Source organism: Coregonus clupeaformis, chromosome 16 (genome assembly GCF_020615455.1).
Source record: "Coregonus clupeaformis isolate EN_2021a chromosome 16, ASM2061545v1, whole genome shotgun sequence".
Classification (NCBI taxonomy): domain Eukaryota; kingdom Metazoa; phylum Chordata; class Actinopteri; order Salmoniformes; family Salmonidae; genus Coregonus; species Coregonus clupeaformis.
Genome location: NC_059207.1, coordinates 22048047 through 22075505, shown reverse-complemented (window position 1 = coordinate 22075505; position 27459 = coordinate 22048047). Strand labels below are relative to the sequence as shown.

The 27459-nt window shown below is 51.0% G+C and overlaps 1 protein-coding gene across 1 annotated transcript in view; it reads left to right on the top strand.

Annotated features, from left to right (window-relative positions):
* Positions 1–27459, top strand: part of LOC121584483 (WD repeat and FYVE domain-containing protein 3-like) — a 267617-nt gene that overhangs the window by 139403 nt on the left and 100755 nt on the right. Inside the window, exons 17-21 of the mRNA XM_045225961.1 lie at positions 800–986; positions 7532–7746; positions 10178–10272; positions 11828–12068; positions 25594–25694. Of these exons, the coding sequence (XP_045081896.1) occupies positions 800–986; positions 7532–7746; positions 10178–10272; positions 11828–12068; positions 25594–25694 (839 nt within the window). The remainder of the gene's footprint in view (positions 1–799; positions 987–7531; positions 7747–10177; positions 10273–11827; positions 12069–25593; positions 25695–27459) is intronic.

Sequence of the window (27459 nt, the reverse complement as noted above, 5' to 3'; positions counted from 1 at the left end):
TTGAGGATGGAAGTAAATCAAAAATATGTCTGTCTGCAGTAAATCCGTCTGTCTGCAGTAAATCCGTCTGTCTGCAGTAAATCCGTCTGTCTGCAGTAAATCCGTCTGTCTGCAGTAAATCCGTCTGTCTGCAGTAAATCAGTCAGTCTGCAGTAAATCCGTCTGTCTCTAATCCGTCTGTCTCGGTATCCGTCTGTCTGCTAAATCCGTCTGTCTGCAGTAAATCAGTCAGTCTGCAGTAAATCAGTCAGTCTGCAGTAAATCAGTCTGCAGTAAATCCGTCTGTCTGCAGTAAATCCGTCTGTCTGCAGTAAATCAGTCAGTCTGCAGTAAATCAGTCAGTCTGCAGTAAATCTGTCTGCAATCACTGACGACCATAATATTCACAGATCCATTCAGACACAGATCTGTGAAGAGAGAATCTGAGCCAGTCTGAACTGACCCTTTAACATCTCATGTTTAGTCTCTTCATGCTTTTCTATTCAATCCAACAGAGACACATTAATCAACAGAGACACATTAATCAACAGAGACACATTCATCAACAGAGACACATTAATCAACAGAGACACATTAATCAACAGAGACACATTAATCAACATTTCAGTAAAAATCTCATATTTACCAAAGAGCTAATTTTCATCCATAATCCCTTTGAAAGGAGAGATTGGAATATATGTTCCGCTTTTATTTGGACTTTCATCGGACTCAACCCCACAATATTTTGGTAACACTTTATTTGGATAGTTCCCAATAGATCCAGGGTTTCATGTTCCACTAACTGTCCACCACCCCACAGGCAGGGCTACCAGGGCACATCAGGCCCCCCGGCAGGCGTCAGAGCCTTAACGGACCTGAACCTGAAACTACACCTGACCAACTCTTCCTCCTCCTCCTCCTCGTCGGACTCCGTGGTCATCCACCCGGGGGCGGGGCTAGCCATGCTGGACCTGCTGGCCTCCGTCAGCTCCGACAGCCAACCAGAGGTAAGTAAACAACAGGAGGGCACACCCACGTCCTGTGTCCTGGCCTCAGGATGAATTAATTAATGAACGTCTTCCTGTTCTCTCCTGAAAAAAAAGACTTTCTCTCAGGGATACTAGTTGGTGCAATGGAATCAAGTTTACTGACACTTCCTCTTAGTCCAACCGAGGTGAATGAGGAACAAACCTTGTTCAACCCCTGTTGTACAAGAGTTCAATTTCCTCCAAGAACTGAATATCTCTGAATGTCTGAGTATCTTCCTTGTTCATCTGAATCTCAACAACACTAGTCTAGAGAAATAAATGTCCAAAAGAAATCTCCATCCCTTCCCTCCTCCCCCCCTCCTCTCCATCCCATCCCTCCCCTCCATCCCTCCCCTCCATCCCTCCCCTCCCTCCCCTCCATCCCTCCTCTCCATCCCTCCCTCCATCCCTTCCCTCCCCTCCTCCCCCTCCCTCCTCTCCATTCCTCCCTCCTCCCCTCCCTCCTCTCCATTCCCTCCCCTCCTCCCCTCCATTCCCTCCCCTCCCTCCTCTCCATCCTCCCCTCCCTCCTCTCCTCCCTCCCTCCTCTCCATCCTCCCCTCCTCCCTCCCTCCTCTCCATTCCCTCCTCTCCACTCCCTCCCTCCCCTCCTCCTCCATCCCTCCCCTCCATTCCTCCCTCCTCCCTCCCCTCCCCATCCCTCCCTCCTCCTTCCCTCCCTCATCCCTCCCTCCATCCCTCCCCTCCCTCCCCTCCTCCTTCCCTCCCTCCCTCCCTCCTTCCCTCCCTACATCCCTCCCTCCATCCCTCCCCTCCATCCCTCCCTCCCTCCCCTCCATCCTCCCTCCCTCCTCCCCTCCCTCCTCTCCTTCCCTTCCCTCCATCCCTCCCCTCCCTCCTCCCCTCCTCCCCTCCTCCCTCCCTCCTCTCCATCCCTCCCCCTCCTCCCCTCCCCTCCCTCCTCTCCATCCCTTCCCTCCATCCCTCCCCTCCTCCCTCCCTCCTCTCCATCCCTCCTCTCCCCTCCTCCCCTTCCTCCTCTCCTTTCCTCCCCCTCCTCCCCTTCCTCCTCTCCATTCCTCCTCTCCATCCCTCCCCTCCTCTCCATCCCTCCCCTCCTCTCCATCCCTCCCTCCTCTCCATCCCTCCTCCTCTCCTCCCTCCTCCCTCTCCATCTCTCCTCTCATCCCTCCCCTCCTCTCCATCCCTCCCTCCCTCCTCTCCATCTCTCTCTCTCCATCTCTCCTCTCCATCCCCTCCCTCCTCCCTCCCTCCTCTCCCTCCCTTCCCTCCATCCCTCCCCTCCTCTCCATCCTCCCTCCCTCCTCCCCTCCCTTCCCTCCTCCCCCTCCTCTCCATCCCATCCCTCCTCTCCATCCCTCCCTCCCCTCCTCTCCATCTCTCCTCTCCATCCCTCCTCCTCTCCATCCCTCCCTCCCCCTCTCATCTCTCCCTCCATCCCTCCCCTCCATCCCTCCCTCCCTCCATCCCTCCCTCCCTCCTCCCTCCCTTCCCTCCTCCCCCCTCCTCTCCATCCCATCCCTCCTCCATCCGTCCCTCCCTCCTCTCCATCTCTCCTCTTCATCCCTCCCCTCCTCTCCATCCCTCCCTCCCTCCTCTCCATCTCTCCTCTCCATCCCTCCCCTCCATCCCTCCCTCCTCTCCATCCCTCCCTCCCCTCCCCTCCTTCCCTCCTCCCCCCTCCTCTCCATCCCTCCCCTCCTCTCCATCCCTCCCCTCTCTCCATCCCTCCCTCCCCTCCTCTCCATCTCTCCTCTCCATCCCTCCCCTCCTCTCCATCCCTCCCTCCCCTCCTCTCCATCTCTCCTCTCCATCTCTCTCTCCTCCCTCCCCCTCCTCTCCCTCCTCCTCCCCTCCCTCCTCTCCATCCTTCCCTCCATCCCTCCCTCCTCTCATCCTCCCCTCCCTCCTCCCTCCTTCCTCCTCCCCCTCCTCTCCATCCCATCCCTCCTCTCCATCCCTCCCTCCCCTTCCTCCCTCCTCCTCCCTCTCCATCTCTCCCTCTCCATCCCTCCCCTCCTCTCCATCCCTCCCTCCCCTCCTCTCCATCTCTCCTCTCATCCCTCCCCTCCATCCCTCCCTCCTCTCCATCCCTCCCCTCCCTCCTCCCCTCCTTCCCTCCTCCCCCTCCTCTCCATCCCATCCCTCCCCTCCATCCCTCCTCTCCATCCCTTCCCTCCCTCCTCCCTCCCTCCTCTCCATTCCTCCCCTCCTCCTCCCTCCTCTCCATTATCCTCCCCTCCTCTCCCTCCATTTCCTCCCCTCCTCCCTCTCCATCCTCCCTCCTCTCCATCCTCCCTCCTCTCCCTCCTCCCTCCTCCTCCCTCCTCTCCATTCCCTCCTCTCCATCCTTCCCTCTCCTCCTCTCCATCCCTCCCCTCCTTCCTCCCTCCCTCCCCTCCCTCCCTCCCCCCTCCCTCCTCTCCATCCCTCCTCCCTCCCCCTCCCTCCTCCCTCCCTCCTCCCTCCCTCCCCTCCATCCTCCCCCTCCTTCCCTCCCCTACTCCCTCCCCTCCATCCCTCCCTCCTCCCTCCTTCCCTCCCCTCCATCCTTCCCCTCCTCCCCTCCTTCCCTCCCCCTCCATCCCTCCCCCTCCCTCCTCTCCTTCCCTCCCCTCCCTCCCTCCCCTCCATCCCTCCCTCCCTCCTCCCTCCCTCCCTCTCCTTCCCTTCCCTCCATCCCCTCCTCCTCCCCTCCCTCCCTTCCCTCCCCTCCCTCCTCTCCATCCCTCCCTTCTCCTCCCCTCCCTCCTCTCCATCCTTTCCCTCCATCCCTCCCTCCTCCTCCCTCTCCATCCTCCTCTCCCCTCCTCCCCTTCCTCCTCTCCATTTCCTCCCCTCCTCCCCTTCCTCCTCCTCCATTCCTCCTCTCCTCCTCCCCTCCTCTCCATCCCTCCCTCCTCTCCATCCCTCCCTCCTCTCCATCCCTCCCTCCCTCCTCTCCATCTCTCCCTCCATCCCTCCCTCCTCTCCATCCCTCCCTCCCCTCCTCTCCATCTCTCCTCTCCATCCCTTCCCTCCATCCCTCCTCCTCCTCTCCATCCCTCCCTCCCTCCTCCCTCCCTCCTCTCCTCTCCATTCCTCCTCTCCATCCCTTCCCTCCCCTCCTCTCCATCCCTCCCTCCATGCCTCCTCCCTCCCTCCTCCCTCCCTCCCTCCCTCCCTCCCCTCCTTCCCTCCCCTCTTCCTCCCTCCTCCCTCCCTCCATCCCTCCCTCCTCCCCCCCCCCTCCTTCCTTCCCTCCATCCCTCCCCTCCCTCCTCCCCTCACTCCCCTCTCCCCTTCCTCCTCTCCATCCCTCCCCCTCCTCCCTCCCCCTCCCTCCTCTCCATCCTTCCCTCCATCCCTCCCCTCCTCCCTCCCCTCCTCTCCATCCCTCCTCTCCCTCCTCCTTCCTCCTCTCCATTCCTCCCTCCTCCCCTCCCTCCTCTCCATTCCTCCTCTCCATCCTCCCTCCCTCCTCTCCTCTCTCCCTCTCATCTCTCCTCTCCATCCCTCCCCTCCTCTCCCCTCCTCCCCTCCCTCCTCTCCATCCTTTCCCTCCATCCCTCCCCTCCTCTCCATCCCTCCCTCCCTCCTCCCCTCCTTCCCTCCTCCCCCCTCCTCTCCATCCCATCCCTCCTCTCCAATCCCTCCCTCCCCTCCTCTCCATCTCTCCTCTCCATCCCTCCCTCCTCTCCATCCCTCCCTCCCTCTCCTATCTCTCCTCTCCATCCCTCCCCTCCATCCCTCCCTCCTCTCACATCCCTCCCCTCCCTCCTCCCATCCCCTCCCTCCTCCCCCCCTCCTCTCCATCCCATCCCTCCTCTCCATCCCTCCCTCCCCTCCTCTCCATCTCTTTCCCTCCCCTCCTCTCTCCCTCTCCCTCTCCATCTCTCTCCCCCTCCCCTCCATCCCTCCCTCCTCTCATCCCTCCTCCTCTCTCTCCCTTCCTCCTCCCCCCTCCTCTCCATCCCCTCCTCCTCTCCATTCCCTCCTCCATCCCTCCCTCCTCTCCATCCCTCCCTCCTCTCCATCCCTCCCTCCCCTCCTCTCCCATCTCTCCTCTCCATCCCTCCTCCCTCTCATCCCTCCTCCCCTCCTCTCCATCTCTCCTCTCATCTCTCCTCTCCATCCCTCCCTCCTCTTCTCCCTCCTCCCTCCTCCCTCCCTCCTCTCATCCCTTCCCTCCATCCCTCCTCCTCTCCATCCCTCCTCCTCTCCATCCCTCCTCCTCCTCTCCATCTCTCTCTCTCCATCTCTCCTCTCCATCCCTCCCTCCTCTCCCCTCCTCCCTCCTCCCTCCCTCCTCTCCATCCCTTCCCTCCATCCCTCCCCTCCTCTCCATCCCTCCCTCCCTCCTCCCTCCTCCCTCCCTCCTCTCCATCCCCTCCCCTCCCTCCCTCCCTCCTCCATCCCTTCCCTCCATCCCTCCTCCTCCCTCCCTCCTCTCATCCCTCCTCTCCCCTCCTCCCCTCCCTCCTCTCCATTCCTCCCCCTCCTCTCCCTCCCTCCTCTCCATCCCTCCCTCCTCTCCATCCCTCCTCCTCCTCTCCATCCCTCCCTCCCTCTCTCCTCCCTCCTCCCTCCCTCCTCCCCTCCCTCCTCCCTCCTCTCCATCCCTCCTCCCTCCTCCCTCCTCTCCATCCTCTCCTCCCTCCTCCCCTCCCTCCTCTCCTTCCCTTCCCTCCATCCCTCCTCTCCCTCCTCCCTCTCCCTCCCCTCCTCCCCTCCCTCCTCTCCATCCCTCCTCCTCCCTCCTCCCCTCCCTCCTCTCCCTTCCTTCCCTCCATCCCCTCCCTCCCTCCTCCTCTCCCTCCCCTCCTCCCTCCCTCCTCTCTCCATCCCTTCCCCTCATCCCTCCCTCCCTCCCTCCCCCTCCTCTCATCCTCCTCTCCCCCCCTCCTCCTCTCCATTCCTCCCCTCCTCCCCTCCCTCCTCTCCATTCCTCCCTCCATCCCTCCCTCCTCTCCTCCCCTCCCTCCCCTCCTCCCTCCCTCCCTCTCCATCCCTTCCTCCATCCCTCCCTCCTCCCTCCCTCCTCTCTCCCTCCTCTCCTCCTCCTCCCTCCTCTCCATCTCTCCTCCTCCATCCCTCCTCTCCACCCTCCTCTCCCTCTCCCCTCCCTCCATCTCTCCCTCCCTCCATCCCTCCCTCCTTCCTCCCCTCCCTCCCTCCTCCTCTACCTCTCTCCATCCCTCCCTTCCTCTCCTCCCTCCCCTCCTCTCCATCCCTCCCTCCCCTCCATCCCTCCTCTCCTCCATCCCTCCCTCCCTCCTCCTCCCTCTCCTCTCCATCCCTCCCCTCCTCTCCATCCCTCCCTCCTCCCTCTCCATCTCTCCTCTCCATCTCTCCTCTCCATCCCTCCCCTCCTCTCCTCCTCCCTCCTCCCTCCCTCCTCTCCATCCCTCCCTCCATCCCTCCCCTCCTCTCCATCCCCTCCCTCCTCCCCTCCCTCCCCTCCTCCCTCCCCTCCTCTCCCTCCCTCCCTCCTCCCTCCTCTCCATCCCTTCCTCCATCCCTCCCTCCTCCCTCCTCCTCTCTCATCCCTCCTCCCTCCTCCCTCCTCCTCTATCCTCCCCTCCTCCCTCCCTCCCTCTCCATTCCCTCCTCTCCATCCCTCCCCTCCCTCTCCATCCCTCCTCCCTCCTCCCTCCCTCCCTCCCTCCTCTCCTCCCTCCCTCTCCTCCCTCCCTCCTCCTCCTCCCTCCTCTCCCTCTCCATCCTCCTCCTCCTCCCCCCTCCTCCTCCCTCCTCTCCTTCCTTCCCTCCTCCCTCCTCCTCCTCCCCTCCCTCCCCCTCCTCCCCTCCCTCCTCTCCATCCCCCCTCCCTCCTCCCCCCCTCCCTCTCCTTCCCTTCCCTCCATCCCTCCCCTCCTCCCTCCTCCTCTCTCTCCATCCCTTCCCTCCATCCCTCCCCCTCCTCCCTCCCTCCTCTCCATCCCTCCTCCTCCTCCCCTCCCTCCTCTCCATTCCTCCCTCCTCCCTCCCTCCTCTCCATTCCTCCTCTCATCCCTCCCTCCCATCCCTCCCTCCTCTCCATCCCTCCTCCCTCCCCTCCTCCCTCCTCTCCTCTCCATCCCTTCCTCTCCATCCTCTCCTCTCCCTCCCTCCCTCCTCTCATCCCTCCTCTCCCCTCCTCCCTCCTCCCTCCATCTCTCCTCTCCATCCTCCCCTCCACCCCTCCTCTCCCCTCTCCCTCCTCTCCATCCTCTCTCTCCCCTACCTCTCTCCTTCCTCTCGTCTCTCTCTCTCTCCCTAACGCCCCCTCTCCATCCCTCTCTCCCTCCTCCCTCCCTCCATCCATCCTCTCCATCCCTCCCTCCCCTCTCCCTCCTCCATCCTCTCTCCCCTACCTCTCCTTCCTTCCCCTCTCCTCTCTCCCTACCCCCCTCTCATCCCTCTCTCTTCCTCCCTCCCCATCCTCCTCCATCTCTCCCTCCCCCTCTCCCTCCCTCTCCATCCCCTCTCTCCCCTACCTCTCTCCTTCCTTCCTTCCTTCCCTCTCTCTCTCTCCCTAACGCCTCCCTCTCTCCCTCCCTCCCCCTCTCTCTCCCTCCCAGAATGCCCAGGACCTCCAGCTAGCAGTAGCTAATATCCTGCAGCAGCTGGTCCACAGTGAGAGAAACCAGCAGATACTGTGTGAAGCAGGTCTACATAGCAGACTACTGCAGCGCTGCAGCCAGGCCCTGGGTGACGAGGAACACCCCCTACATCCACCGCTGCAGAGGATGTTTGAGAGGCTGGCCTCGCAGGCCCTGCAGCCTATGGCCCTGAGGTGAGGGAGAAACACACATAGTTAGACACAGACTGAAACACGCGCACATACTTTCCCTCTCTCTCTCTCTCTCTCTCTCTCTGTCTCTCTCTCTCTCTCTCTCTCTCTCTCTCTCTCTCTCTCTCTCTCTCTCTCCCTCTGGTCTCTCTCTCTCTCTCTCTCTCTCTCTCTCTCTTTCTCTGACTGTGTCTCTCTCTCTCTCTCTCTCTCCTCTGTCTCTCTCTCTCTCTCTCTCTCTCTCTCTCTCTCTCTCTCTCTCTCTCTCTCTCTCTCTCTCTTTCTCTTCTCTCTCTCTCTCTCTCTCTCTCTCTCTCTCTCTCTCTCTCTCTCTCTCTCTCTCTCACTTTCTCTCTCTCTCTTGCTGTCTCTGTCTCTCGGTCTCTGTCTCTCTGTCTCTGTCTCTCTCTGTGTCTCTCTCTCTCTCTCTCTCTCTCTCTCTCTCTCTCTCTCTCTTGCTGTCTCTGTCTTTCTCTCGCTGTCTCTGTCTCTGTCTCTTTCGTAAACTCAGAGTGTTATCAGATTGTCCGTTCGTAAATTGGAGCATTCAGAGCGCACACTGGACGCTCTGGCCGTGGAGTAGGGTTGATCTGAGCGTTCTGACCTAACAAAAGCAGTCAAGCAACGTTGGCTAGCTTGCTAGCTACTTCCAGACACAAATGAGAGAACAGCTCACTCTGACTCATTTTACTTGCCCTAGCAGAGCTGGTTAGGCTGTTTTCATGTTATCCAGAGCGTTGGTGACTGCAACTGTGCTGCTGCCAACAATTTAATTACGCTTTTTTGACAACGTTTACTGACACCGGCCATATTCAACGGGTGTTGAGCGTTCGTAAATTTGTCAGTTATTCTGCGCTCTGGCACACTCAGACGAAAGTGCTCTGACATCGGAGTAGATAGCCAGTGTGAATTTACCAGCTACGTCTATCAACAGTTGTCGCAGTGACATCATAAAAATTATATTGAAATGGTTACTTGCATAGTGGAGTCTTTTGTTAAGACATGTAGCTAGCTAGCTAAACAATGAACCATAATCCCAACTCATAACGTTACTACCCTGCATGAATATGCAGGTAGCTAACCAACCAGGTTCAATGTTAGCTAGGTAACATTAGGCTATAACTAGCAATGCAAATGGCTCTGAGATACGAATAACATTAGTACACAGATCATACACGTAACGTTAGTTAGCTAGCTAGCTAGCCAGCCAGCTAACATTAGCTAGCTAGCTAACAGTACACTTTAACTTTAAATGAAAACTACTTTCTGACAAAATTAGAAACGTGTAATATCTGAAAATGTAGCCAGCTAGACTATCTTACGCGTATACATGGATGGACGCTTCTCCCTCTCTGTCACGGATGCCATGGTTGCCCTTAGTTTGAAGATGTTATCCGGAGACAGGTGGTTTATACAACATTTTACATTTACATTTACATTTTAGTCATTTAGCAGACGCTCTTATCCAGAGCGACTTACAGTTAGTGAATACATATTTTTTTATACTGGCCCCCCGTGGGAATCGAACCCACAACCCTGGCGTTGCAAACGCCATGCTCTATCAACTGAGCTACATCCCTGCCGGTCATTCCCTCCCCTACCCTGGACGACGCTGGGCCAATTGTGCGCCGCCCATGAGTCTCCCGGTCGCGACAGAGCCTGGATTCGAACCAGGATCTCTAGTGGCACAGTTAGCACTGCGATGCAGTGCCTTAGACCACTGCGCCACTCAGGAGTACAACAGCCTTCTGTGTGTTCTCTTTTCGACTCCCTCCGCATATTTACAATCAAACGCCAGAATTGTATTCGTATTTACAGATGGCATACAAGTTTGCTTTTAAGGCCAAAAAACGCATTTTGATTATTAAAAAAGGTTTACGTTCAAATGGCGCTCCTGTGAAGTAGTGACGCGCGACATAGTTTCCTGAAACGAGTCACACATGGTCATACATTTGGCAGGAGGTTAGGACGTGCAGCTCAGTTTCCACCTCATTTTGTGGGCAGTGTGCATATAGCCTGTCTTCTCTTGAGAGCCAGGTCTGCCTACGGCGGCCTTTCTCAATAGCAAGGCTATGCTCACTGAGTCTGTACATAGTCAAAGCTTTCACAGTTTCTCTCTCTCCCCCCCTCTCTCTCTCTCTCTCTCACTTTCTCTCTCTCTGTCATAACAATGATGGTTATAAGAGAAGAAAGCCTTCAGCTTTTGTATTTGATAAGTTATCATTTTCATGTAGCATACAGTATGTAAAATTGTCTCCCGTTGGAACAGCTTTTTAATGTATTTTAATGATCAAATAAATCATAAAAATCTAATGATTCCAAGAGACATAGTAAACATGCATGTCGTCCCATGTTGTTTCTACCCATGCAGTTTTTCTCTCTCGTTACCCTCCATCTAATGTGGTTTGTCCCCCACAGAGAGTTCCTTGGCTAGTAACCCTCTGAACTGTGGAGCCTGGGACAAGAAGCTCCTCAGACAGTACCGCGTCCACAAACCTTCCTCCCTTAGCTACGACGCAGAGATGAGAAGTAAGATCTCAATGTTTAGCTGAACCTGAGTCACACGATACGGTGCTGGATGTGATGCCATCTGTTCATCACAGTTCCAGCAACTACGGTGGAATCGGAACCATGCCAATGTAGTACAGCTCGGCTTGGTTTAGCTCGGCTTGGTTTAGCTAGGCTTGACATACACACAGACAGACAGACAGACATACACACAGACAGACAGACATACACACAGACAGACAGACATACACACACACACACAGGCAGACAGGCAGGCAGACAGGCAGACAGACAGACAGACAGGCAGGCAGACAGGCAGACAGACAGACAGGCAGGCAGGCAGGCAGGCAGGCAGGCAGGCAGGCAGACAGACAGACAGACAGACAGAAGACAGACAGACAGACAGACAGACAGACAGACAGACAGACAGACAGCTTGAAAAGGCGAACAATTAACAAATAATAATAAACATATTGTTAGTCTAATCGGAGTCTGAGCCTGTCCAACCGGAGGTGAATCTGTTCGTGAAAGATTGTTAATATCTTCACTATCTTAATTCCCGATCAGGCTCAATTCACAGCCCCTCGTTCATTTCCTGTAAACTGCCAGTCTATTCTAAGCAAAGAGTAGGAAGCCTAAGTTGGTCAAACTAATGCTCATGTTTGATTCATGTTGTCTTGTCTATTTAGTAAGGGAATGTTTGTAATGTGGTTATTTTGTTTAGCTGTAACATCAATCTCTAAATTGTTCTCCTCTCACTGTGATAATAGCTAAACATGACATCCTTCCACAACTCTCAGGCCCTGTTTCAATAGCTAAACATGACATCCTTCCTCAACTCTCAGGCCCTGTTTCAATAGCTAAACATGACATCCTTCCTCAACTCTCAGGCCCTGTTTCAATAGCTAAACATAACATCCTTCCTCAACTCTCAGGCCCCGTTTCAATAGCTAAACATGACATCCTTCCTCAACTCTCAGGCCCCGTTTCAATAGCTAAACATGACATCCTTCCTCAACTCTCAGGCCCTGTTTCAATAGCTAAACATGACATCCTTCCACAACTCTCAGGCCTTCCTCTCTTACTGTAATTACTGATATGACACGACTGAATTGCTTCATATATCCAAAATTCCGGCACACACAATATCACCTCTGCGCTTTTATGGTGTCTGTGTTTTCAGAAATAGCATGAAGTGAACTGGGCTGTTGTGAACTGTAAGTCCCTGTACCATAAAAAGCATGGTGGTGTGTATCTTGGGCGGCAGGTAGCTTAGTGGGTAAGAGTGTTGTGCCAGTAACCGAAAGGTCGCTGGTTCTAATCCCCGAGCCGACTAGGTGAAACATCTGTCGATGTGCCCTTGAGCAGCACCAACCTAATTGCTCCTGTAAGTCGCTCTGGATAAGAGCGTCTGCTAAATGACTAAAATGTAAATGTAAATATGTCCGACAGATTCTATGACCATGTCGATGGAGGGTTGCTTCGGTCCTGACAGCGTGTTCACTGTGGGTTAGGCTTAGCTGACCTCTGACCTCTAACCTCTAATAACCTCTCTCTGTCCGCCTCTCTACAACAGATTCTATGACCATGTCGATGGAGGGTTGCTTCGGTCCGGACAGCGTGTTCACTGCAGCCGGTGAGGACAACGGTCAGTACCGGATCAGCCGTAGCCTGGTGCGCTCGGCCGAAGGTTCCACCGTGCCACTGACACGCGTCAAATGCCTGGTTTCCATGACAACGCCCCACGACATCCGCCTCCACGGCTCAGCCGTCACGCCAGCCTTCGTGGAGTTCGACACCTCGCTGGAGGGCTTCGGGTATGAAGACGCACACACAGTCGTAAACACACACACACACACAGGGCTTTGGGGAAACACACATTCCTTTTTTCACTGTTGTCTATGGTTGCGAAATTCCGGAAATGTTCCCAAAATTACCAGGTTTTCCAGAAATCCCTCCCCGCGTTTTCCCTTCTGATTCTGGGAATCGTCCAACCAGGATTTCTGGAAAACTCAGAAATTCGGGGGAAGTTATTGGAATTTTGCAACCCTGCTGTCGTCACTTGCACTTTTGGGACGATTCTGTTGGTTTCACAAGGCAGATTTCAGGCTGCTGAGAGGTTTTGGTTCCTTCAGCTTTCCTTTTCTTTCTTTTAATGTTTAATTATTCAGTCAGGAACACCTGAGTACACCTGGGGTATTCTCTCTCCACCTGTCTCTGTCACTGTCTCTGAAATGTGCATACAAATGGGCTGATTTTCTGCTCAATACTACACATATACATATATACACACACACACACATACACACACCAAACACACACCCCATCCCTCCCCCCCATCTGTCACTATGAAATATTAATGCCATAGCCCGTATTAGGACACAAGGTGCAGCAGGCTAGTCTGCTGTGTGCTTGGGTTGGGGGGGGGGGGTCTGTCACAACACACCCAGGACCAGTCAGTGTGGGGAAATGGGAGTACAAACGTGTGTGTGTTTAGGAGACACTGATGCATCTTGTTTCTGTAGCCAGGATAACGGTGGTTATTAGAAAACCACAGAGGAAGGAGGGGCCCAGGTCTTTAGAAAACCACAGAGGAGGGAGGGGCCCAGGTCTTTAGAAAACCACAGAGGAGGGAGGGGCCCAGGTCTTTAGAAAACCACAGAGGAGGGAGGGGCCCAGGTCTTTAGAAAACCACAGAGGAGGGAGGGGCCCAGGTCTTTGAGAAAACCACAGAGGAGGGAGGGGCCCAGGTCTTTAGAAAACCCACAGAGGAGGGAGGGGCCCAGGTCTTTAGAAAACCACAGAGGAGGGAGGGGCCCAGGTCTTTAGAAAACCACAGAGGAGGGAGGGGCCCAGGTCTTTAGAAAACCACAGAGGAGGGAGGGGCCCAGGTCTTTAGAAAACCACAGAGGAGGGAGGGGCCCAGGTCTTTAGAAAACCACAGAGGAGGGAGGGGCCCAGGTCTTTAGAAAACCACAGAGGAGGGAGGGGCCCCAGGTCTTTAGAGAAACCACAGAGGAGGGAGGGGCCCAGGTCTTTAGAAAACCACAGAGGAGGGAGGGGCCCAGGTCTTTAGGAAAACCACAGAGGAGGGAGGGGCCCAGGTCTTTAGAAAACCACAGAGGAGGGAGGGGCCCAGGTCTTTAGAAAACCACAGAGGAGGGAGGGGCCCAGGTCTTTAGAAAACCACAGAGGAGGGAGGGGGCCCAGGTCTTTAGAAAACCACAGAGGAGGGAGGGGCCCAGTGCTTTAGAAAACCACAGAGGAGGGAGGGGCCCAGGTCTTTAGAAAACCCACAGAGGAGGGAGGGGCCCAGGTCTTTAGAAAACCCACAGAGGAGGGAGGGGCCCAGGTCTTTAGAAAACCACAGAGGAGGGAGGGGCCCAGGTCTTTAGAAAACCACAGAGGAGGGAGGGGCCCAGGTCTTTAGAAAACCACAGAGGAGGGAGGGGCCCAGGTCTTTAGAAAACCCACAGAGGAGGGAGGGGCCCAGGTCTTTAGAAAACCACAGAGGAGGGAGGGGCCCAGGTCTTTAGAAAACCACAGAGGAGGGAGGGGCCCAGGTCTTTAGAAAACCCACAGAGGAGGGAGGGGCCCAGGTCTTTAGAAAACCACAGAGGAGGGAGGGGCCCAGGTCTTTAGAAAACCCACAGAGGAGGGAGGGGCCCAGGTCTTTAGAAAACCACAGAGGAGGGAGGGGCCCAGGTCTTTAGAAAACCACAGAGGAGGGAGGGGCCCAGGTCTTTAGAAAACCACAGAGGAGGGAGGGGCCCAGGTCTTTTGTAATTCCATTACTGTTCTAATCTCTGTAATATTAGTAATTATCCTTTCTACATTACTCTTCCTGTGCTCTTGTCAAAACATTGCCCTAGCTTGTCATCTTTAGGCTGTTTCCCAAAACAGCAGATCCAGTTTCAGGAAGATCTGATCTGAAGTAAAAACAGATTGGCTTGAAGTAGTGACCCAAACATTTTCTTCCATTCTTCTTGCACAGAGGAAAGATTTGTCAGCTAGAACATGAATCTCATAATGGGTATTCAGGGTGACAACAAAATTGCTTTCATGTCAGGTTGAGAGAAAATAACAGAGGGTCATAAGTCACTGAGTCACGTGTAACCTCTTACCTGGGACCCTTGTCTCTTACCTGGGACCCTGGCTCTTACCTGGGACCCTGGCTCTTACCTGGGACCCTGTTTCTTACCTGGGACCCTGTTTCTTACCTGGGACCCTGTCTCTTACCTGGGACCCTTGGCTCTTACCTGGGACCCTGTCTCTTACCTGGGACCCTGTCTCTTACCTGGGACCCTGTCTCTTACCTGGGACCCTGTCTCTTACCTGGGACCCTGTCTCTTACCTAGGATCCTGTCTCTTACCTGGGACCCTATCTCTTACCTGGGACCCTTGTCTCTTACCTAGGATCCTGTCTCTTACCTGGGATCCTGTCTCTTACCTGGGATCCTGTCTCTTACCTGGGACCCTTGTCTCTTACCTAGGATCCTGTCTCTTTTTATTTATTAATTTTTATTTCACCTTTATTTAACCAGGTAAACCAGTTGAGAACAAGTTCTCATTTACAACTGCGACCTGGCCAAGATAAAGCAAAGCAGTGCGATAAAAACAACAACACAGAGTTACATATGGGGTAAAACAAAACAAAGTCAATAAAATACAACAGAAATACATATATATACAGTGTGTGCAAATTTAGCAAGTTATGGAGGTAAGGCAATAAAATAGGCTATAGTGCAAAATAATTACAATTAGTATTAACACTGGAATGATAGATGTGCAAGAGATGATGTGCAAATAGAGATACTGGGGTACAAATGAGCAAAATAAATAACAATATAGGGATGAGGTAGTTGGGCGGGCTAATTTCAGATGGGCTGTGTACAGGTGCAGTGATCGGTAAGGTGCTCTGACAACTGATGCTTAAAGTTAGTGAGGGAGATAAGAGTCTCCAGCTTCAGAGATTTTTGCAATTTGTTCCAGTCATTGGCAGCAGAGAACTGGAAGGAATGGCGGCCAAAGGAGGTGTTGGCTTTGGGGATGACCAGTGAGATATACCCGCTGGAGCGTCAGACTACGGGTGGGTGTTGCTATGGTGACCAATGAGCTAAGATAAGGCGGGGATTTGCCTAGCAGTGATTTATAGATGGCCTGGAGCCAGTGGGTTTGGCGCACGAATATGTAGTGAGGACCAGCCAACAAGAGCGTACAGGTCACAGTGGTGGGTAGTATATGGGGCTTTTGGTGACAAAACGGATGGCACTGTGATAGACTACATCCAATTTGCTGAGTAGAGTGTTGGAGGCTATTTTGTAAATGACATCGCGAAGTCAAGGATCGGTAGGATAGTCAGTTTTACGAGGGCATGTTTGGCAGCATGAGTGAAGGAGGCTTTGTTGCGAAATAGGAAACCGATTCTAGATTTAACTTTGGATTGGAGATTCTTAATGTGAGTCTGGAAGGAGAGTTTACAGTCTAACCAGACACCTAGATATTTGTAGTTGTCCACATACTCTAGGTCAGACCACGTCGAGAGTAGTGATTCTAGTCGGGTGGGCGGGTGCAAGCAGCGTTTGGTTGAAGAGCATGCATTTAGTTTTACTAGTGTTTAAGAGCAGTTGGAGGCTACTGAAGGAGTGTTGTATGGAATTGAAGCTCGTTTGGAGGTTTGTTAACACAGTGTCCAATGAAGGGCCAGATGTATACAAAATGGTGTCGTCTACGTAGAGGTGGATCTGAGAGTCACCAGCAGCAAGAGCGACGTCATTGATATACACAGAGAAAAGAGTCGGCCCAAGAATTGAACCCTGTGGCACCCCCATAGAGACTGCCATAGGTCCAGACAACAGGCCCTCCGATTTGACACATTGAACTCTATCTGAGAAGTAGTTAGTGAACCAGGCGAGGCAGTCATTTGAGAAACCAAGGCTATTTAGTCTACCAATAAGAATGCGGTGGTTGACAGAGTCGAAAGCCTTGGCCAGGTCAATGAAAACGGCTGCACAGTACTGTCTATTATCGATCGCGGTTATAATATCGTTTAGGACCTTGAGCGTGGCTGAAGTGCACCATGACCAGCTCTGAAACCGGATTGCATAAGCGGAGAAGGTACGGTGGGATTCGAAATGGTCGGTGATCTGTTTGTTGACTTGGCTTTCAAAAACTTTTGAAAGGCAGGGCAGGATGGATATGGGTCTGTAACAGTTTGGATCTAGAGTGTCACCCCCTTTGAAGAGGGGGATGACCGCGGCAGCTTTCCAATCTCTGGGGATCTCAGACGTTACGAAAGAGAGGTTGAACAGGCTAATAATAGGGGTTGCGACAATTTCGACGGCTAGTTTTAGAAAGAAAGGGTCCAGATTGTCTAGCCCAGATGATTTGTAGGGGTCCAGATTTTGCAGCTCTTTTAGAACATTTTACATTACATTTTAGTCATTTAGCAGACGCTCTTATCCAGAGCGACTTACAGGAGCAATTAGGGTTAAGTGCCTTGCTCAAGGGCACATTAACGTCATTTAGCAGACGCTCTTAGCCAGAGCGACTCACAAATTGGTGCGTTCACCCTATAGCCAGTGGGATAACCACTTTACAATTTGGGGGGTTAGAAGGAATACTTTATCCTATCCCAGGTATTCCTTAAAGAGGTGGGGTTTCAAATGTCTCCGGAAGGTGGTGAGTGACTCCGCTGTCCTGGCGTCGTGAGGGAGCTTGTTCCACCATTGGGGTGCCAGAGCAGCGAACAGTTTTGACTGGGCTGAGCGGGAGCTATGCTTCCGCAGAGGAAGGGAGCCAGCAGGCCAGAGGTGGATGAACGCAATGCCCTCGTTTGGGTGTAGGGACTGATCAGAGCCTGAAGGTACAGAGGTGCCGTTCCCCTCACTGCTCCATAGGCAAGCACCATGGTCTTGTAGCGGATGCGAGCTTCAACTGGAAGCCAGTGGAGTGTGCGGAGGAGGGGGGTGACGTGAGAGAACTTGGGAAGGTTGAACACCAGACGGGCTGCGGCATTCTGGATGAGTTGTAGGGGTTTAATGGCACAGGCAGGGAGGCCAGCCAACAGCGAGTTGCAGTAGTCCAGACGGGAGATGACAAGTGCCTGGACCAGGACCTGCGCCGCTTCCTGTGTAAGGCAGGGTCGCACTCTCCGAATGTTGTAGAGCATGAACCTGCAGGAGCGGGTCACCGCCTTGATGTTGGCGGAGAACGACAGGGTGTTGTCCAGGGTCACGCCTAGGCTCTTCGCACTCTGGGAGGAGGACACAGCGGAGTTGTCAACCGTGATGGCGAGATCATGGAACGGGCAGTCCTTCCCCGGGAGGAAGAGCAGCTCCGTCTTGCCAGGGTTCAGCTTGAGGTGGTGATCCGTCATCCATACTGATATGTCTGCCAGACATGCAGAGATGCGATTCGCCACCTGGTTATCAGAAGGGGGAAAGGAGAAGATTAGTTGTGTATCAGCTGTCTGGATTTGTGTGAAGGAGAAGCGGGGGGGGCATGGGCAAGTTGCAGCGGAGGGTGCAGAGCTGGTGGCCGGGGTAGTGGTAGCCAGGTGGAAAGCATGGCCAGCCGTAGCAAAATGCTTGTTGAAATTCTCGATTATTGTAGATTTATCGGTGGTGACAGTGTTTCCTAGCCTCAGTGCAGTGGGCAGCTGGGAGGAAGTGCTCTTATTTTCCATGGACTTTACAGTGTCCCAAAACTTTTTGGAGTTAGTGCTACAGGATGCAAATTTCTGTTTGAAAAAGTTAGCCTTTGCTTTCCTAACTGCTTGTGTATATTGGTTCCTAACTTCCCTGAAAAGTTGCATATCGCGGGGGGCTATTTGATGCTAATGCAGTACGCCACAGGATGTTTTTGTGCTGGTCAAGGGCAGTCAAGTCTGAGGAGAACCAGGGGCTATATCTGTTCTTAGTTCTGTATTTTTGAATGGGGCATGTCTATTTAAGATTGAGAGGAAATTACTTTTAAAGAACAACCAGGCATCCTCTACTGACGGAATGAGATCTATATCCATCCAGGATACTTGGGCCAGGTCAATTAGGAAGGCCTGCTCGCTGAAGTGTTTTTGGGAGCGTTTGACAGTGATGAGGGGTGGTCGTTTGACCGCGGACCCGTTACGGACGCAGGCAATAAGGCAGTGATCGCTGAGATCCTGGTTGAATACAGCGGAGGTGTATTTAGAGGGTAAGTTAGTCAGGATGATATCTATGAGGGTACCCATGTTTACGGATTTAGGGTTGTACCTGGTAGGTTCGTTGATAATTTGTGTGAGATTGAGGGCATCTAGTTTAGATTGTAGGATGGCCGGGGTGTTAAGCATATCCCAATTTAGGTCACCAAGCAGTACGAACTCTGAGGATAGATGGGGAGCAATCAATTCACATATGGTGTCCAGGGCACAGCTGGGGGCTGAGGGGGGTCTGTAGCAAGCGGCAACAGTGAGAGACTTATTTCTGGAAAGGTGGATTTTTAGAAGTAGAAGCTCAAACTGTTTGGGCACAGACCTGGATAGTATGATAGAGCTCTGCAGGTTATCTCTACAGTAGATTGCAACTCCACCCCCTTTGGCAGTTCTATCTAGACGGAAAATGTTATAGTTGGGGATGGAAATTTCAGAATTTTTGGTGGCCTTCCTGAGCCAGGATTCAGACACTGCTAGAACATCAGGGTTGGCGGAGTGTGCTAACGCAGTGAATAACTCAAACTTAGGACGGAGGCTTCTGATATTTATGTGCAGAAAACCAAGACTTTTACGGTTACAGAAGTCAACAAATGATAGCTCCTGGGGAGTAGGAGTGATACTGGGGGCTGCAGGGCCTGGGTTAGCCTCTATATCACCAGAGGAGCAGAGGAGGACTAGAATAAGGATACGACTAAAGGCTTTAAGAACTGGTCTTCTAGTGCGTTGGGTACATAGAATAAAGGGGGCAGTTCTCCGGGCGTTGTAGAAAAGATTCAGGGCATTATGTACAGAAAAGGATATGGAAGGATATGAGTACAGTTCAGGTAACCCTAAGCGTTGGGTAACAATGAAAGAGATAGCGTCGTTGGAGGCACCGATTGAGCCGGTCTCGGCGGTATGGGGGGTGGAACAAAGGAACTATATGAGGCAGTTTGAGAGGGACTAGGGGTTCTACAGTGAAATTGTATAATAAGAACTAACCCAAACAGCAATAGGCAAGGCATAATTGACATGGGAGAGAGGCATAAAGCAGTCACAGGTGTTATTAGAGAGAGCTAAGACAACAACTGGAAATAGCGATAACGTTTGGGCTAAGACTAAACAGAATAAACAGGACAGGGTACCGTGTAAAGGAACAGTCCAGCAGGCATCAGCTGTGCAGCTGAGTGATCATAAGGTCCAGTGAACAGCAATATGTGAGTCCGAGAGCAGTTCAAATTGGTGCTTCAGCACAGCTAGCAGGGAGCACAGTTGTAGTTTGCGTGTGCTAGCGGGCCGGGCTGGCAGATGGATCTTCGTGGTCGTCGCAACTGGAAGCCTGATGAAACCACATCAGACTATTTCGTCGGCAAACCAGTCGTGTTGGATCAGCGGGGCTCAGTGTCAACACTAGGAGGTCCCGTCCGGTTGACAGAGAGGTAGATAGCCGGGAGATGGGCCTGAGGCTAGCTCAAGGCTAACTGGTGCTTGCTATAGGGCAATGGTAATGGTAATCAGCCAACAGCTTGCAGCTTTGCAGCTAGCTAGCTGGTTGTGATGATCCGGCGCTAGGGTCCAGTGATTCCGGCAGAAAGTCCAATAAGCTCTGGGTCGATAGCACGCTGGGTCGATAGCACGCTGTGCAGACTGGCCGACGAATTGTCCAGGCTAGAGCTAGAGCTGGCTGGTGGATAGTGTAGGCCACGGACAGTGGTGAAGACGCTAACGGTGACTAATAGCAGGTAGCCATTTAGTTGCGGCTACACTAGTATCAGCTTACGGTTCTTGATGAAAGTTATAAAGAAATAATAGAATCCTTTCCACGTTGGGTGAAGCGGGTTGCAGGAAAGTATATTTAGTTAAAGAATGAAAAGTAAAAATTGAGAGATATATACAAAATAGACAAAAAAAACAAGAAACGGGATATTTACACAAGGACGATGAAATAAAAGCGACCGCACTGCTACGCCATCTTGGATATTACATCTTACCTGGGACCCTGTCTCTTACCTGGGACCCTGTCATTGACTAGAATTCCAGTGAGAAAAAGCTATAATGTCCACTGTTCACTGTTTGCTATCTCCACTCGCTTCAGAACAATGAGCAGACCTTTTTTCTCCAGAGGTAATCTAGACTCCTGTGTCAAGCTGGATGTACGTAATCCATCTCTTTTTTGTCCTGTAATAACAGTCAAAACAGTGATCAACACTAGATTATTCTCCTATATTCTTCTAGTTGTCTGCCCAGCCTGGCTCCCTCTATATCAGTGGTCATCAACCGGTCGATCGCAATCGACTGGTCGATCTCCAAGACATTCCTAGTCGATCACCAAACATTTCTGTAAAACACTCAGCGATTGAAGCCTTGCGTTCCAATTTGTTTTATTTGTTTGGCGCTGTTGGCGGCAGGTGCACTTGATTCAGCAGAAAGAAAAGTGTTCCCATTTTGAACCATTTCATGTGTCTGAAGGTAGAGCTCTGCCTACCCGGCAGGCCCAGAGAACAAATCAAGTGCACCTATAGGCCTACCGCTGGCCAATCAGATAGCTCAGATGACCGTGTCTGCACAGTATCGTCGTGCCACAGACTGTAAAAAAAAAAAGCCTTGAATGCACAGCAAAGTTGATCATGTGAGATTTCAAATCTTTTAAAACCATGACTAGAAATAGACTCAACGAATAGAGCAAAGAGCTGCTGATTTTATGAGGAAGTTCATGTTGAAGTTGTTATACAGCACTGTGTCAACCAGTGGCGGCTGGCCGATAGAAGGGCGCTAGGGCGCCGCCCCCTTAAATAAAATTATTTTAAAAAATAAAAAAATAAAAAATAATAATAATAATAATAATAAAAACATCAGTATGTCAATATTTGTGTGTTTGAAATATGGAATGCACACAGTAATATGTGTAAGATATGATAGAAAATCATATTCGCAACCTTTCCTCTGCCTGTCAAACGCCTCGTCAGCTCTGGGCGATACAGAAAGTGCCCCGAGGAGGCGGGTCTACGTAGCAGTTAAGCCAATTGCTAATTTAAGATATGAATGTATGACATAAAATGTAGTCAATAAGCGATCTTAAATCCGAATCCAAGGAGGGCGATTATTTTACCGCCCCAAGCTCGCCCCCTGATAAAATAAGGACCGGGGTCCAGTGACGCCATTTTTACTAGACAACAATGGCGAACGCAACGTTACTCCTCCAAGACCCAACCTACTTCGGTGAAATCTCTCCTCCAAGATCCGTTTGAGAGGAGAACTTTGTCAGAGAAAGTTCGGGTGAAAGAGCTGGGCCCAGATCAACCTGACCTCTCAATCAGACAGCAGGCTAGCGAGAAAGGGAAGCAGTATATGCGCGGCTTCTCCCGTAGCTGGTACACCAGGAAGGCTTGGCTAGCTGGGTGCACTGATGCTAATGCTTTATTTTGCTTTCCGTGCTTGCTTTTAAAACACGACGGGTCAGATTCAGCATGGACAGGTACCGGAGTGAGGGATATGAAGCACCTGTCAGAGAAGGTAAAGAAACATGAGAACACCAGGGCACACATGGACAACTCTGTAAAGCTAGCTGTATTAGGAAGGGTGAACATTGCTACGCAGCTGGATGACGGCCACAGGATTGCGGTGAGGAAACACAATGAGGAGGTGGATAAAAACAGGCACATTCTATCCAAAATTATCGATTGTGTGAAGTTCTGTGGGGCTTTTGAGTTGGCCTTGCGTGGGCACGAGGAGACTGACTCTCAGACAACCCCGGCATTTTCCGGGGCTTAGTGGATTTTGTTGCCTCCCTCGACAGTGTGCTGGAGGAGCACCTGAAGACAGCTACCGTTTTTAAGGGCACGTCAAAGACGATACAGAACGAGCTGTTGGACTGTATGCTGTCAATGCTTAAGGATTACATCCTGGAGGAAGTAAAGAGTGCTGATTTTATCGCCATTCAAGCTGACGAGGCGACTGACGTTTCCACCCACCGCCAGTTGGTGCTTGTGTGAGTGATTATCATAGAGCCGTCACAATTATATTTGTTTTAGTATTTTAAAAGGAAAGAGAAGACACAATCAGACGTTGATAATAATGCAGGAAAGTACTACACAGTTTGTAATAATTATTCAGGTGTCCACCAGGTCAATTTCTAGAAGAGGCCTAGTTGTTATTGAATATTAACTTTATTGCTAAGTGAACAGCAGAACAAAATTATGTTGCATCCCTCTCACAAATGTAATAGAAAAAGGCTTTAAAAAACGTAATAACATCAGTTAATTATGTACATCACAGGTTAAAAGCAGTTACTAGACATAGTTTGTGTGTATATACACACTGTCTGTCTGTCTGTCTGTCTGTCTGTCTGTCTATATATATATATATAAGTCACTGGTTGTGTGTGTTGAGGGGGAATTACAGTGAGTTAAGAAGTCTGATTGCAAGTTATCAAATTAAACTTTATTTTTTGGACCCAGGGCCTCAATTCCCTCTTTGTGTGGGGACAGCGCATCTGACGAGCAGCAACAGCCCATCAAGCGACGGAGGATGCTGGGACCAGGAGAACAACAGAGGTTGGCTATAGAGGTAAGTTGTGATGTAATTGTCAGTGTTTCCCACCTAGAACTTTTTTCAGGCCTGGTAGTATGTAGCCAAAACCCTGAACAATCAGCACCTTGGTAATCATATACTTGAGTTGGACATAGGCATGTGTCAGTCAGGATCACTTGCATCAAAATAGCTTAATTGCAAATTAAAGCTGATGATGTATCTTTTACAGGTATGTGATACCATCCTGAGTCATGCCAAAGAGAGGTTCTCCTTCACCCAGCACCTCATCAGCGCAACACTATTGCACGGAGAGTTGTTCCCACAACACAGTGTGAAGTTCCCCGATACAGCGCTTGAAACAACCGTGGAGGCGTACCCCATGTTGAACAAGGCCAAGCTCAAAACCAAACTGTCCCTCATCTATGAGAACAGTGAGTTCAAGGCTTGTAGTGGTGCAGTGCCCCTGTACCAGTTCTTCATGGAGAACAACCTTCAGAGCACTTTCACAGAGACTGCCAGCCTCCTCAAGATCCTCATCACCACACCCATGACAACTGCTGAGTCAGAAAGGTGCTTCTCTACACTGAAAAGGATCAAGACCTTCCTGAGAAACAGCATGACACAGGATCGCCTGAACGCTCTGGCCATGCTCTCCATGGAGAAGAAACTTGTCAGGGACATTCCTGACTTTAATCAAAGGGTCATTGAGAGGTTTGCCACTCAGAAGGACAGACGGGCAAAATTCCTGTACAAATAAGATGACAGACACACACACACAGAGCAGCTCTGGCCGCATGTTTCTTTGTATATAGTTGACCTTAGCATAAAAAATCCAGTTATATATGGTACTCTAGAAAGTCTTAATAGTGTCTTTGCTAATATTACTGTATATATGTTGTTTTTGTATCAATTAATTGTTGCAGTTCTGGAGCACATTAACAATTAGTCACATTTAGTATGATCATAAAATACTGTATGCTATTCTTCCAGTCAAAGGTTTGAGTTCATCCACTTGATATCCATTTCTATATTATACATCCTTTCATACAGTGTAAGATTTCCTATAAACTTTATAATAATTTCATGTTATTGTCCACTTTCCACTCTGTTCTGACAGCATGCCTGTTGCGTTGCCTGTTTACTACCAATGGTGAAAAGTTCACTTTAAATGCAAATGAAAGGCTTGGGTTTGTGTAATATGTTTTTGTGTAAGAATGCCTCAACTTTTTAATATTGGCATTAAATAATTACTGAATGTTTCACTGAGCACTGCTGTCCTGCAGTTTGTGTTAAAATATATCGCGATGGTTACAGGAAAAAAAGTATGGCACAGCCCCACCGAGAATATTTTTCACCAGCCGCCACTGGTGTCAACACTCTGTTCAACACCTTTATAAGCCATACAACACACGTTCTCCCTACTTCCACTCACACTACAACCAGCACTGCAGCTGCAATGAATGAGTTTAGAAAAGTGTTTCAATAAACTTGCATTGTTATTATTTGCGGCTTGTGCCTTTTTTAATATCGAGGAATATTTCACTTTCTCTGGTCATGGGAGTAACATCATGAATTTGTGCATGAGGCAGAAATAATGCAGTGTGAGTTTCACCATCAGCTGGAAGACTGTGTCCCCTTTTCTCAGCGGAGGGAGGGAGAGAGGAGGGATGGTGAGTCGGGTGAGAGGCAGCCTCACCACTGCTCCCTCCCTCCCCTCAGACTGACCATCAGGCCATCAGTCAGCCTCACCACTGCTCCCTCCCTCCCCTCAGACTGACCATCAGGCCATCAGTCAGCCTCACCACTGCTCTCTCCCTCCCCTCAGACTGACCATCAGGCCATCAGTCAGCCTCACCACTGCTCTCTCCCTCCCCTCAGACTGACCATCAGGCCATCAGTCAGCCTCACCACTGCTCTCTCCCTCCCCTCAGACTGACCATCAGGCCATCAGTCAGCCTCACCACTGCTCCCTCCCTCCCCTCAGACTGACCATCAGGCCAGTAAAATAAAAGCGTATTATAATTCCCAGTCAGCTCTACAGCACATGGACATCTACTACCATGTGATCACACACTTACTGTGATTGCTATTTGAACGGGGGAAACAGCATACCGACGTCAGACCAGCCTGGAGGACTAAATGTTATAAAAACTACATTCAAAAGTTTGCTGTTTTATTAAATTAAGAATTTCAAATGTCATGGTATATCCTAGGTTAAAAATAAATATCACAAGGATAATTAAATTACATTTAGACAAAGCTTTTTCATTGTTAAAATAGGCCTTGTCTCCAAAAATGAACTCACTCAAGTAATCAAACACTAACGTCCATTCGGAGATCCGGATATTCGATTAACTGTGCCCAACGCTACCTCCAACGCTACCTCCAACGCTACCTCCAACGCTACCCCCAACGCTACCCCCAACGCTAACCCCAACGCTACCCCCAACGCTACCTCCAACGCTACCCCCAACGCTACCTCCAACGCTACCCCCAACGCTACCTCCAACGCTACCCCCAACGCTACCCCCAACGCTACCTCCAACGCTACCTCCAACGCTACCTCCACCTCTACCTCCAATGCTACCTCCAACGCTACCTCTAGATGATATAGTATAGTATCAATGTTTTCTTCTTTCTAGGTGTCTGTTCCTGCCCAGCCTGGCCCCTCACAACGCTTCCTCTAACAACGTAAACACAGGCGGAGTCAGCGATGGAGCCGTGGTCTCCGGGATCGGAGCAGGTCAGTGTCACTACAACATAAACTTAGCCTAGACTACATCAGATCAGATCAAATCAGATTTGATTTGTCACATACACATTGTTTAGCGGACGTTATTGCGGGTGTAGCGAAATGCTTGCGCTTCTAGCTCCGACAGTGCAGTAATATCTAACAAGTAATATCTAACAATTTCACAACATATACCCAATACACACAGATCTAAGAAAGGGAATGGAATTAAGAATATATACATACAGTGGGGAGAACAAGTATTTGATACACTGCCGATTTTGCAGGTTTTCCTACTTACAAAGCATGTAGAGGTCTGTAATTTTTATCATAGGTACACTTCAACTGTGAGAGACGGAATCTAAAACAAAAATCCAAAAAATCACATTCTATGATTTTTAAGTAATTAATTTTCATTTTATTGCATGACATAAGTATTTGATACATCAGAAAAGCATAACTTAGTATTTGGTACAGAAACCTTTGTTTGCAATTACAGAGATCATACATTTCCTGTAGGTCTTGACCAGGTTTGCACACACTGCAGCAGGGATTTTGGCCCACTCCTCCATACAGACCTTCTCCAGATCCTTCAGGTTTTGGGCCTGTCGCTGGGCAATACGGACTTTCAGCTCCCTCCAAAGATTTTCTATTGGGTTCAGGTCTGGAGACTGGCTAGGCCACTCCAGGACCTTGAGATGCTTCTTACGGAGCCACTCCTTAGTTGCCCTGGCTGTGTGTTTCGGGTCGTTGTCATGCTGGAAGACCCAGCCACGACCCATCTTCAATGCTCTTACTGAGGGAAGGAGGTTGTTGGCCAAGATCTTGCGATACATGGCCCCATCCATCCTCCCCTCAATACGGTGCAGTCATCCTGTCCCCTTGCAGAAAAGCATCCCCAAAGAATGATGTTTCCACCTCCATGCTTCACGGTTGGGATGGTGTTCTTGGGGTTGTACTCATCCTTCTTCTTCCTCCAAACACGGCGAGTGGAGTTTAGACCAAAAAGCTCTATTTTTGTCTCATCAGACCACATGACCTTCTCCCATTCCTCCTCTGGATCATCCAGATGGTCATTGGCAAACTTCAGACGGGCCTGGACATGCGCTGGCTTGAGCAGGGGGGACCTTGCGTGCGCTGCAGGATTTTAATCCATGACGGCGTAGTGTGTTACTAATGGTTTTCTTTGAGACTGTGGTCCCAGCTCTCTTCAGGTCATTGACCAGGTCCTGCCGTGTAGTTCTGGGCTGATCCCTCACCTTCCTCATGATCATTGATGCCCCACGAGGTGAGATTTTGTATGGAGCCCCAGACCGAGGGTGATTGACCGTCATCTTGAACTTCTTCCATTTTCTAATAATTGCGCCAACAGTTGTTGCCTTCTCACCAAGCTGCTTGCCTATTGTCCTGTAGCCCATCCCAGCCTTGTGCAGGTCTACAATTTTATCCCTGATGTCCTTACACAGCTCTCTGGTCTTGGCCATTGTGGAAAGAGGTTGGAGTCTGTTTGATTGAGTGTGTGGACAGGTGTCTTTTATACAGGTAACAAGTTCAAACAGGTGCAGTTAATACAGGTAATGAGTGGAGAACAGGAGGGCTTCTTAAAGAAAAACTAACAGGTCTGTGAGAGCCGGAATTCTTACTGGTTGGTAGGTGATCAAATACTTATGTCATGCGATAAAATGCAAATTAATTAATAAAAAATCATAAAATGTGATTTTCTGGATTTTTGTTTTAGATTCCGTCTCTCACGGTTGAAGTGTACCTATGATAAAAT